This window comes from Apodemus sylvaticus, chromosome 14, assembly GCF_947179515.1.
Source record: "Apodemus sylvaticus chromosome 14, mApoSyl1.1, whole genome shotgun sequence".
Taxonomy (NCBI): Eukaryota; Metazoa; Chordata; class Mammalia; order Rodentia; family Muridae; genus Apodemus; species Apodemus sylvaticus.
The window spans coordinates 32,368,427-32,381,476 of record NC_067485.1 but is presented as its reverse complement, the minus strand read 5'-3'; the positions used below and the strand labels follow the sequence as shown (position 1 = coordinate 32,381,476).

At 40.1% G+C, this 13,050-nt stretch overlaps 1 protein-coding gene across 13 annotated transcripts in view; it reads left to right on the top strand.

Moving 5' to 3' along the window:
- The first annotated feature begins 379 nt into the window (after positions 1 to 379).
- The window catches only part of Prpf4b (pre-mRNA processing factor 4B), a 32,674-nt gene continuing 20,003 nt past the window's right edge, over positions 380 to 13,050 (top strand). For 12 of the 13 annotated variants that reach the window (XM_052156240.1, XM_052156238.1, XM_052156234.1 and 9 more), the window contains exons 1-3: positions 381 to 579; positions 8,205 to 9,401; positions 10,863 to 11,036. In XM_052156240.1, the coding sequence (XP_052012200.1) occupies positions 539 to 579; positions 8,205 to 9,401; positions 10,863 to 11,036 (1,412 nt within the window). In that variant the 5' untranslated portion in view covers positions 381 to 538. Of the gene's footprint in view, positions 580 to 8,204; positions 9,402 to 10,862; positions 11,037 to 13,050 lie in introns of all 13 variants that reach the window. The other variant, XM_052156243.1, reaches the window with a different exon arrangement.

Genomic DNA, 13,050 nt, shown 5'->3' with positions numbered 1-13,050 from the left:
TGGCGTCCATTATCTCCAACTTATTTCTCCCAGAAACAGTAAATTCCCATATAAAGCATACCATAATGAACAGAATGTCAAAAGGGGACCTGGAGATATTCTGGCTGTTTAAATTAGGCCAGGTCTGTGAGCTCTCCACTAGCCAATCAACAAGAGACATAGCAATTTTCAGACACTACTGGACCACATAAAGAATCAGCTCTCAGAAATGCGCCCGACCCCTTTCTTTGCTCCTTTCTCCAGCAAGTTCCTACACTTAAACACTCACACTTCCATACATACAGACTAGCGCTCTAAGTGATTAAGGCCTTCATCTCCCCAAGGTCCGCCCCTAGCTCCGGAAATTACATCACGGCACTCCGCGCCCCGCCCCCGGACGCAGTATTTCTATCCGGATTCTTAGCGCGGACTCAGAGTGCCGCTTTTCTCTACGTGCTTTGCACATGCGCGACTGCTTTTCCCTTCTTCCTCCGCTTCCACTGGCGTCCACGGTTCGCCGAGCCGCAGCCAGCACCGCGGAGAAGTCGGGAACTTCAAGATGGCCGCCACGGAGCCCCCGTCGCTGCGGGAGCAACCTGAGTAAGTGCACCGTGCGGGTGGTTGGAGCTGGGCCGCCAGGCCGCCGTGCCGGGCACGGCGGCGATCTGCGCGACGGGCGGGAAAGTTCAGGCCTAACGGCGACAGCCAAACTTTGCGTTTCCGCGCGCCGTGGGTGGTGCGGCGGGAGGCGTGGGAGCGGCCCCGGCTTTGCTGCCGGTGGGGCCGCGGCTGTTGGGGTGCCGGCAGCGCGGCCTGCTGCGCGTCGTTGCCCCGGGAGGCGGCGGCACGAGCGGCCTCTACAGGTCCAGTTAGCGTGGTGGCTGCTGCTGCCCTGAGGTCGCGCCTTCCTGCTCCTCCCCGGGGGACCGTGGAGCTCTCTGGTCTCAACCCTCGGTGATCTCTCTCGGGGTAGTGGCGGCGGGCAGGCTCAGCCCCACTTTGCTATTAACGCATATGCTAGCTATCCTTGCGATCCTGCTGATGGCAAAGCAGAGACGGGGGTGCTAGGGTCACACTTTTGACGGTCCCGGAAATTGTGCTGGCGAAGTCCTTTGCCCTTTATTTACTCTTCATTCCAACCGCAACCCCGGTATTTCTCTGTCCATTAGTAGTTTATTTCTAACTTTCAAACTTGAGCCAAAGTAATGTAGACTACCTGGGTTTTGAGGCCTGGCAGGTTGGAATTTTTTTTTTTTTTTTTTTTTGCCCTAGTTTATAACCCTTTAGGAAGGGACATGGAAGAAGTATTAGGCATCGTTGCTACTTCTAAACTATTCTAATCTGTGTTTATAATTAAGCGAATATAGAAGTTTTTTTTGAAGCCAAGAGGCTTCCTGAATAAGCAAAAGGACTAGCTGTTGCTTAAATAAGAGCAGTGTTTTGTTTCCCACGGTTTATGCTAGAAAAGCTTAACTTTAAAGAAAATACCACTGAAGACAGGGTGGCAACAATACCCTCTCCCCTCCTCGTTACATCTGCATTGTCTATGTTTCCAGTCTGTTTAGGAAAGTGTTTGAACGGTCTCCAGCAACTTGTGACTGAGGACGACTTTGCCACCAAAGAGCTTGGTTTCTCTGCTCAGTGTCTAGTTCGGGGTTCCCCTGTCATTTGCCTTCTTCACCTTTGATAGAGAATTGGTTTTTATTAAGTATGTTTGAAAGTTGCATTGTTGCTGTTGCAAATAGGCAAAGCAGAGAACAGACAGGGTTTTAACTAGTCATAGCTTACTTATTGTTTTTTTCAAATTCGTGGCTGCCCAGTTACAGGATGTTAGTTTAGTTTGATGGGTGTCTTCGGCTAGCTGAGTAGTGTTGTGGTAATCTGGATCGGTCTTGGTATTATGTTCACTTACTTAACTTAAGGGAAGAGTTCATTCACATTTATTTTTGAGTATGAGTCAGCCCTATTTGCATATTTAAATAACCCTATCGTTATAAACATGCATTAGTTTAGGCTCTGGCAACTGTACATAATACTAATTTTTAGATAGTTTTTAGTTTACCTTCCCTTCCCCCACAGAAGTTGTGTAAATGGAATTTTTTCTGTGTGCCTTATTTTTGCTAATTTGAAAGTAATTAATGAAGTAAATAACAATTTGCTATGAAAGCAGGCACTATGTGTATCTCTGACCATAGTGCTCTGTGTTACATGGCTTAGAGTTACACTGAATAGCTTGGAGTTACAGGGAAGCCACTCAAACTAGAAAATTAAGAATACACATATTACATAGTTTAAACTTCCCTCAAAGGCTCAGAGGGCCTTTGTTTTAATGGCCTGTACATTTGTCAGTGTCTTTATTTCTGCTTTAAAAAAAAAAAGGCTATTCGATGTCACTAGGGACCAGGTACTATTCAAATCATTCAAATAGTAGCTCATTAATTCTTGTAACAATACTGTGGAGCTAGATACTGTTATTGCTGGCATTTTATGGATGATGAAACTAACACAGAGAAATTAATTAGGTAGTTTGCTCAAGGTCACACTATGATAGACACATTTAACTTTACAATACGGTTTTAAAGGCCAGCTTCTGAACTGTTGTACTGTGACTCCTTTTTCAGTTGCCCCCAAGATTTAAAATAATGGTTTTTGTTTTTTTTTTTTTTTTTTTTGCTAGTGTCCCAGAAAGACGGTTGTAGGGGATGAGGAGGAAGTAAGGATCAAATTAAGAACCCTTTTGCACATGTTAATAAGCAAGTACTTTACCTCTGAGCCACATTCTCAGCCCGAGATCTTTGAGCAGGGCTTGACACTAGGAGTAAACCTAGAACTTCATACACACTAGCCTAAGTAGTCTACCATGGAGATGTGCCTCACTCCCCTGAGCTGACTGTGTCTTTCAGACCGGCCTCCAAAGGCTGCATTTACAAGCACGCTCTACCATGCCAGCCAAAGATGTGCTTTTGATGTGGTGTTTCTACTACATTAAAATTTAATTCCTGAGACATGATTTGGAAAAAGAAAGGCAGAAACTAGGTTTAAGGCCAGTTGGTCTTTGGGATCCATTCTAATTCCTGTCTCCATCAATTCTGTATTAAAAGCATTTCAGTTTGGAAGAGAAAGTCATTTAGTTACTTCCTTTACATTGGATTTTGCTCAATATTAACATATTTTTAAAGAATTGTCTTTTTTTTAAAAAAAAAATTGTCTAGCTTGCTTGTCTACTAGGCATAAATTGAATGCTTTCCAAATAAGTCCTGGCTGGACAGTGGTAGTGTAAACCTTTAATCCCAGCTTTCCAGAAGCCCTGGTAGAGGCTGGGTGGGGAAGGGACCTTATCTGTTGATAACCAGGAAAGATGTTGTACACCTTTAATTCCAGTTCTTGGGAGGCAGATTTCTCTTGAGTTTCTAGCCAGTTAGAGCTATATGGTGAGGCCAAACAAATCTTTGAGCTGCTTAGGATGGTGCATGCTTGTGTTCCCAGCGCTTGGAAAGCTGAGGGAGGAGGAATGAAAGTTCTAAGCCAGGTAGGGTCACCTCACCTTACCCTGCCCCTCATTGTTCTGTAGGCAACCTTTGTAGAAAAGAAAGTTACAATGACACCAGTGCATGTAATTGATGACTTTATTTTGATGATATTGCTTTGAAAGTTCCATGTCCTTTATTGGCGCCAGATCTTCCCAAAACCACTGTCGAAGCCAGAAGCCTCTGTGTTGTATGCTCTTTAGATTCATCATTAATCCTGGGTGTGAATCAGTGTTAACCAATATAGGCTAGTAGGTTGTTGATAAGTACTTGTTTTGTGATATATTTGTTGTAGACAGGCAAGTATGCACATCCATTTGTTACATTGTAAAATGCAAATATAAAGAATAGATTTATATGTATAAGATTTGTGTAGTTTTTGTTGTCCATGTAAACTATTCAAAGAACCATCATTTGTCTTAACCAACAGCTTTTTATTAAGCTTTAAGAGAATGATGTGATAATGAACTCTTTTTGTCACTTAATTAATATTCCCATTTCTTGTGGTACTGGTAGTAAAACCAAGGCTTGACACGTGCCAAGTGTCTAAGTACTATGCCACTGAGGTGCCTTTGGAACCAGAAAATATAGTTCTTGTTTCCTGAAGTTTGTTTTAAAAGATCAACTGAAGAAGGTAGAAGTTTGCTGCAGGAATATATAGGATTATTTTTGGAAATCCTATATTGGTGGTCCTAAGGTAACATTTTTCATCAAAAAAACTTATTTGTAAAATTGTAGGTTTTTTGGTTTTTCAAGACAGGGTTTCTCTGTGTAGCCCTGGCTGTCCTGGAACTAATTCTGTAGACTACGCTGGCCTCGAACTCAGAAATCCACCTGCCTCTGCCTCCCAAGTGCTGGGATTAAAGGCATGCGCTACCACGCCCAGCAATTGTAGATTTTTTTAAAAAGCTGGATTATATCACAATTCTTAATGAAACTTATTTCATGCCTAAAATTAAGTCCTTTACTAAGGTATGCTTAACATTCTATTTCCACCAGTTTTAAAACAACAGGGTTTTTTTGGGGGGGGGGCAATAGATGTGAATTACTTAGGGTATTGCATATTAAGTATCAAGGAGTATAGTGTGTGCAAATAGAAATCTGGGGAGCACTAGGTGCTAAGGAAGCAAAAATCATGGCTCTTACATAATTGCCGTGACCACATTTTATGTGAATTTAGTCTAATTGTCATAACAAACCTATGATTTGTCTGTGTTACTGATTATCCAATTTTTATGACTAAGAAAATAGCATTAGAGGAGTACCTTGCCCAAGGTTATAATAGCTGTGTTGTGGGGGGCAGCATTTTGAGTCAAGTAGTTTGATTCTAGAATCACCTGCTGCTTTTGATAGTATTCCTTACAATAACTTAGTAACTACCCTGCATCTCCAAGATGTTTTAACAGGTATATTTGTCTAATATGTATACAATAATAGCATCTTACTTGGTGGGCAGTTAGTTCATACTAAACAATGTTGCAAAGAAGCATTTAATATCTTTTTAGATAAGTACCATTGTTTTTCCCATCTTACAGAAGAGATACCTTAGGTTACAGATACCTGAAACTTGCTGAACCCTAATCCCAGCACTCAGAAAGCATATCTCTGGGTTTAAGGCTGGACTGCTCTACAAAGCAAGTTTCAGAGGGACAGGATTTGACACCTTGCCAAATTCTTACAACTAGTACAGTAGTGGAACCAAGGTTTTATTCCATGCATCTAGCCTGGGTACTTACCTTCATTTTAAGGACAGTTTTATGTAGTGTGACTTATAGTTACTTTTGTGACTAAAATTCTATACTGTGGATACTTAGATTTTTATACACGATTTTAAAATGAATGTTTTTTATCTTTAAAAAGATTAGTATAACATTTCTTGGATGTCCCCCCTAATCAGTCAAGATTCAAGGGGAAAGGTCCCTATCTTGTGGATGTGAGATTTCTGAAGAGGAAAGGAGTTAACGTGTATGTCCTCTATCAGGAGCAAAGTTGAAATGCCATTGGCAGTACGTGTGCATCCTCCTGCTCTGTAACATAAAACTCTGTCTGTGCTAATATACAAAGATAATGTTCTTTTTCCTTGAAGTCTTTGATTTTAAAAACCATGTGATACAGGAAAGTACACTACAGCATCCTGTATCATCTCATCTACTAGCAAGAGCCTGAGTCATCATCGGACAATTCCTCTGCACTCCATCATAGCTGAAATTGAAGATGATAAATTTGAGGGTTTGTTTGATGCCATGTAGTGGCTATGTGTTTCACTCCTTCATTGATGTCCTGATAACTTCTCACTCAGAAATATTCTGTACCCTTCTCTCCTACCAAGTTATTGAAAACTGAGACCCAAGAGTATAAGATTGTAGAACCAACTCCTGCTACAGTCCCAGAAAAGGTAGTGCTTTTGTAGATAATCCAGCCTCCACTCTAACCCTTCAGTCCCCGTGCCCTTGGATTCTGTCTCACTCACTCCTGGATCCACATACATTTTGTCATTTGGTGTTGTTTCACTTGAGGGATTAATCTCTTTAGACCAGAGTCTTCACAGGTTTCATGCCCTGACCATCATGATCTGAGTGTGGTTTTCGCTACATAACTGACTTTTGCTCTATTTCTCTCTTTGCAGTGCGCTCTCCAACTTTTTTGCTCACTCTTAGATACTGTTAATCTACTTATTCTTTTTAGCACACATTCCTTCTCAGTTAACATCTTTTCTTCAATGGACCCAGTTAACAAATGGATTACCCCTACACAAAACACACACACACACACACATACACACACACACACACACACACACACACACACACACCTCAACCCCCCAGGATCCCTTATTGGACTGTTTTCAAATATAGGTTTAGATGATTCTTCTGTATTCCAATACCCCCTCGTTTGGGTCTTTTGTCATTGGTACTTCTCCATGTCATATAGGTGTTCTTTCCCGCTGAACCATACTTTTTTCCCTTAGGGAAGTGAATATGTCCTTGGACATTTTTTATTTTCCGGTCACCTTGCTGAATACCTGAATGTAGTAGTGCGTCAAATGTTCAGAGACTAGTGAATAGATTCATGAAAAAAAGAAAGAAGAAAAGTTAGCCGGGCAGTGGTGGCGTACGCCTTTTAATCTCAGCACTTGAGAGGCAGAGGCAGGTGGATTTCTGAGCTTGAGGCCAGCCTGGTCTACAGAGTGAGTTCCAGGACAGCCAAGGATCTTGATTTTGCTTTTGGTCCCATCTTGTAGGCATCTTCACTTGTGGTGAAGTGCCTTCAGGGGGAGAAGTTAATTCTTACTGGTTGTCAGCTATGATGTTTGGTAGGATTGGTGCATTAAGTATATTACTTTATTTAGAATGTTTTGAATCTATTTACAGTGGTTCTGCTGGAACACAACACCATGTAAGTCAAGGAGCATCTGCAATGTTGTCGAGCCTGTATTTAATCTGGAATTATTGAAAACTTCACCTTGACAAGTTGGGAGTCAAAAACTCATTAATAGCGAAAGCATTTAAAACACAGAACCTCCCTCAGTCCATTCTTTTTTATATAGTACCAGTGAATATGAACATAATTTGGGATAACAAATTTACTTGAAATTCAGAGAGATTAAATAATTTGCTGAACAAATACTGGCTTAAATCCTGCAAAGTTTCCAGTATTAGATTATTGTTGACCTCCAAAATGTTTTTCTGGTGGTGGTTGTAGCTTGGTAGCTATAGACCAAGAGTCCTTGTCTTAGTTTGGCTTTTATTGCTGTGAAGAGCCAAGGCAGTTCTTATAAAGGCAAACATGTAAGCTGGCTTACAGGTTCAGAGGTTCCATCAATTCTCATCATGCATGGCAGCATGCAGGCAGATATGTTGCTGGAGAAGGAGCAGAGAAGTCTACATCCTGATCCACAGGCAAGCAGAAGACTCTGCAGTCAGCCAGGAGGAGGCTCTCTTCTGCCCTAGGCAGAGGTTGAGCTCTGGGAGACCTCAAAGTCCTCCTGCACAGCAATGTACTTCCTCCAACAAGGCCACACACCTCTCTTACTATGGGCCAGGCATATTCAACCCACCACAGTCCTCATTCCAGTTAGTTCTCCAGAGTCTTAGACCATGGGATTATTTTGTTTGTGTTGTTACTACTGTGCTCTTCTGAAGCTTCTGGGGGCACACTAACCACTTTGGATTTAGCCAATATTAGCTACTTTTTTTCAAGAAGGGATGCTTAAGTGAGATGTATTCATAGCAAATAAACAGGTAGATTGTTGACAACCAAGTTTTCTGAGCATCAAGTGGAGAAGATTGGCTTCTCAGTATGTTAGTATCTATGCCTTATGAAAAGAGAAAGTGGGCCTTTTGTATTTGTGAGAAATGCTAGTTTAAAATCAAATTACTAGAGTTTCTGTATAACTAAAATTAATTGGCTTTTATTGTTATTGGTTTGGATTTCTTTCAGTTAAATGATGTTTTTCAAAGCCATACTCCATAATATATTTCATCTAACACTTCTAGATTTTATTTCAGTTATTAAAACAGGTTGTTGTATCTCCACCACCTCAACTCTGGTTACATGCCTCCTTTAAATAAAATACCTGGAATTTACAACATTTTAGTGACTGTCATGTTACATTGAGATTCATTTTATCATTACTATTGTTATAACTGAATACTGGATAAATATTATGATTGTAAAATGTACTTTGTACATTTATAGGATGGATGATGCTGATAATTCTGAAAAGAGTGTAAATGAAGAAAATGGAGAAGTATCAGAAGACCAATCTCAAAATAAACATAGTCGTCACAAAAAAAAGAAGCATAAACACAGAAGTAAACATAAGAAACATAAGCATTCCTCAGAAGAAGATAGGGATAAGAAACACAAACATAAGCATAAGCATAAGAAACACAAACGGAAAGAAGTTATTGATGCTTCTGACAAAGAAGGCCTGTCCCCTGCAAAAAGAACTAAACTTGATGATTTAGCTTTGCTGGAAGACTTGGAAAAACAGAGAGCCTTGATTAAAGCTGAGCTTGATAATGAGTTAATGGAGGGGAAGGTCCAGTCTGGAATGGGGCTCATTTTGCAAGGCTATGAGTCCGGCTCTGAAGAAGAAGGAGAGATTCACGAAAAGGCAAGAAACGGAAATAGGTCCAGTACCAGGTCTTCCAGTACACGGGGGAAACTTGAAATTACGGACAACAAAAATAGTGCAAAAAAACGAAGTAAGAGCAGGTCCAAAGAACGGACTAGGCATAGATCGGACAAGAGGAAAAGCAAGGGAGCCGTGGAAGCGGCGAGAGAGAAAGCCAACAGGAGCAAGTCCAAGGAGAGGCGGAAATCCAAAAGTCCGTCCAAAAGGAGCAAGTCTCAGGACCAAGCAAGAAAGTCCAAGTCCCCTACCCTTAGACGGCGGTCCCAAGAGAAAGTGGGGAAGGCCAGATCTCCTGCTGATGAGAAGATGAAGAGTGAAGAGAAAGGTAAAATAAAGGATAGGAAAAAATCACCAATTGTAAATGAAAGAAGTCGAGATAGATCTAAAAAATCCAAGTCCCCAGTTGACTTAAGAGATAAATCCAAAGACAGAAGGTCAAGGTCCAAAGAGCGGAAGTCAAAACGATCTGAAATTGACAAAGAAAAGAAGCCGATTAAATCACCTTCAAAAGATGCTTCTTCTGGGAAGGAAAATAGGTCACCTAGTAGAAGGCCTGGCCGTAGTCCTAAAAGAAGAAGTTTGTCTCCAAAACAACGAGACAAGTCAAGAAGAAGTAGGTCTCCGCTTCTCAATGACAGAAGATCCAAGCAGAGCAAATCACCTTCTCGAACTCTGTCTCCAGGCAGAAGGGCCAAGAGCCGATCCTTAGAAAGGAAACGGAGAGAACCCGAGAGGAGGCGCCTTTCTTCTCCAAGGTAGCCTGTTCACCAAACAGTCATGCTTTTTAATAGCAATTTATATTTTAAAGGAAAAAAAGTGAATATAAAGATAATTTTTAAGTGAGGTAGTGATGGGTTTCATAGCTCTTAATATAACTTAGTGTGTTAATTATATTAACACTAAAGTTTTTTATCATAATTTTATGTGTGCTTTAAGAATAGCTTAACGACTGTCTTATTTTTTTCAAATTCCTGACTTAATTTAGCCTCTAACTCAGTCAACCATTTAAATCTAAGCAGTTTTCTAGAATATAAATGGGATTATTTTAGCCCAGGGAGAGGGAGCCCTGCATAAGCTGTTTTTTTTTCTTTTTGGTGGGGAGGTCCAGTGAAAGAGCTGTGACTGGCCTTAAACTTAATACTACTCTCACTTCAGTCTACTGACTGCTTGCATTGAAGGTGTGTTCCACCTTGTTGGCCCTAATTTTTGTACAGTGTACAATCAAACGATTGACTAGGATCATAGAACTAAATTTGGAGAAAATAGGAGAGGCGTTTTAGAAATAGATTTATTGTATATAGGAATTGTGCATTTTGAAATTAATCTGTCAAGTTTTATAAAAGATGTGGGCTTGTAAAGATGGTATGAATTCTGTTTACTCATCCCTATTAATATTAATATGTTCAGTGTGACTTTAAGTTGATCTTGAAGTTTTGCATTGTCACATTCTGAGAACTTCGAAGAGAGTTTTCAAAGTACCATCTCAGGAGGCTGTTTATTCTTACATGAAGAGCATTACACTAAAACTGCCCCTTTCCTTTAGTTTCTGCTTTGAGGCTGTTAAGTTTACTGATTGTTTTTATCTGAAGTGTTTCTTAGTCATCCTTGGTATTCCATTTTGAAAGTTTTACTAAAGGCCAACCTTAAATATTTATTCAAAACACTCCTGCCTTTTTTTTTTTTTTAATTATAAAAGAAGTTCAGACTAAAGAAAAAGCCAAATAATATAGAAACCTGTACGCTTTTGGATTCCCCAGCCCTCTACAACCCCTCAGGATACGTTTATATCCTGTTAGCCTACTTTATGTACATAGGTTAACTCTGATTTCCACATGTGTGCTAAGACACACACATGCTCACATACATAAACAAAATAAGATTCTTAAGCATAGAAATATCAATATGTAGACAATTCAAAATGAGGAAGTAGACTATTATGACTCATTTAGGGACGTTTCTTTTGATTTGTACATAAAATTAGAGTTTCTTTGTAACATATAAAAAGTCTTTAAATTATTAAATTTTGAGGTTATGGGAAATAAACTTATTGTATGCCTTCTCTAATACCATAATGCCAATGGGGTCATCTGACTTTAAATGATGATTCAAAGTAATATAGTCAGTTACTCTCATTAAGATGGTGAATCTTATGCCTTTTAAATATCAAACAGAGTCTTTTAGTTGGATCTATTTTTCTCTGAATTTGTTCCCTTAAGAACACGACCTCGAGATGATATCCTTGGTAGATGTGAACGATCAAAAGATGCCAGCCCCATCAATAGGTGGTCTCCAACCCGAAGAAGAAGTAGGTCTCCCATTAGAAGGCGATCCCGTTCTCCATTGAGACGCAGCAGGTCTCCTAGAAGAAGAAGCAGGTCTCCTCGGAGAAGGTAAATATTAAGGACCAATACAGTCATGTCCATTCCTTAACCTTTGGCCCAGTTTGAAACTTAAGTTAGCTACATTGGCAGGTTTTCCCACAGACCATTTTTCTTTGAAACATTTTAATTGTGATCCCATAACTTCCTTCTGCCAGCATGTGACACTGCATACAGTTTTCTTTATTTTTATGTGCATTGGTGTTTTGCTTACATGTAAATTTGCATAGGGTGTCAGGCCCCTGGTACTGGAGTTACAGACATTTGGGTGCTGTCATTTGAGCCTGGGTCCTCTGGAAGAGCAGCCAGTGCCCAACACAGTTAAGAATTCAGTTAAAGATCTAGGGAGATGGCTCAGCTGCTCTTCCAGAAGTCCCAAACTTGAGTCTCACATTTATGTCTTGTGACCACAACCACATGTAACTCTAGCTCCAAGAGATCCAGAGATCTCTTTAGGCCTTCCTGTACATGACAGACCTGCATATACATGGTGTTCATGCATACAGACACACATAATAAAAACAATCTTTAAAATTGATAATACTTAACAATTTTTTTTTTTTAACTAGCCCTCGCTAAAAGGTTGTATAAGTAACTTGATTTCTGGTTAGGATTTTCTGATTAAAAATAAACGTCTGAACTCATTGCTAGAAAACATCATATATAAAGTGTGTATTATTTGCAAGTTTTAAAAAACAACTTTTAAAATCTTGCATATATTAACCTGAACTTATGCACATTCTTTTATCAGCCCTCTAACACCTTTTTGAATATAGTTTAGGAAGACAACACACCAAAGACTTATATTAGAACCACCTTACATGTTTCTGATAATTTACTCTTAAAACTGTCTTCCTAGAAATGGAAATGGTTAGTCAGAGTGGTTCTGCTCAGTGTGAGGTTTCTGCCAAGTTTCTGTGGCAGCTCTCTTGGCAGCTCTCTTGTCTTCCCAGTCGTGGATACATTTTCTCTTCATTGTCATCTTTTCAAATATGTAGGTTTTTTCAATGGCCACAAAGCATTGGATCTCTTGAAACTGGAGTGATAGGCAATTGAGGGACAGGCAGTTGTAAGCTCCCTGATATAGGTGCTAAGAACCTGGATCCTCTGCAAGAATTGTAAGCCAGACTGGAGAGAGAGCTCTGTGCTTGAGAGCCCTGGTTACTTTTGCAGAGGACCTGGACCCACATGACTCACAGCGTGGGTCACAGCCCTCCCTTTCTCTTCCCTCTCACTATAAATAAATAGATTAATTGGTATTTTTAAATTTAAAAAGAAAGCCTTAGGGTCACATTAGACTTACCCATGATCTTTCCTGTACATAATAATCAGTAGTGCGCTTTTAAATTGGTTTTATTAAAGCATAACTAGGCCAGCAGGAAGAGGTGCTTGACAGAGCCTGAATAAGCTTAATCCCCAGATCCTACGGGGTGTCATCTGAGAACCCACTCTTTGAGGGTTGTTTTCTGGGATTGGAGAGATGGCTCAGTGGTTAAGAGCACTGACTGCTTTTCTATAGGTCTCACAAATCCCAGCAACCACATGGTGGCTCACAACCATTGGTAATGGGATCAGATGCCCTCTTCTGATGTGTCTGAAAACAGCTACACTGTACTCATACATAAAATAAATACAATTCTTTAAAAAAAAAGTTGTTTTCTGGTGTGTGCGTACACACTCATACGGGTGTAAATAATAAGATTTTAAGACTTTATAAAGTAACAAACCCTTGCATGTAAAGTTAGGAGTTGTGCCGGGTGCATCTAGTCATTACAGTGAGCACTCTAGTCCTACTCTTGGGGAGAAGATCTTGCCTCTTGATGATCAGTCTCCATTGACTCTAGTCTTTAGCAACCATCTGTTATCTTGTCCTTGTAGTTTCAACTTAGGTTTCACAGAAAACTCTAGTTTTACACTGTCACTTATGAAGTTTATGTAGTTAGTCATGCAGTTTTAGATAAACAATTCACATAAGCAGCTTAGATAATAAAACACAGCTGAAACCCAGAGGAAACCTTATTTTTGC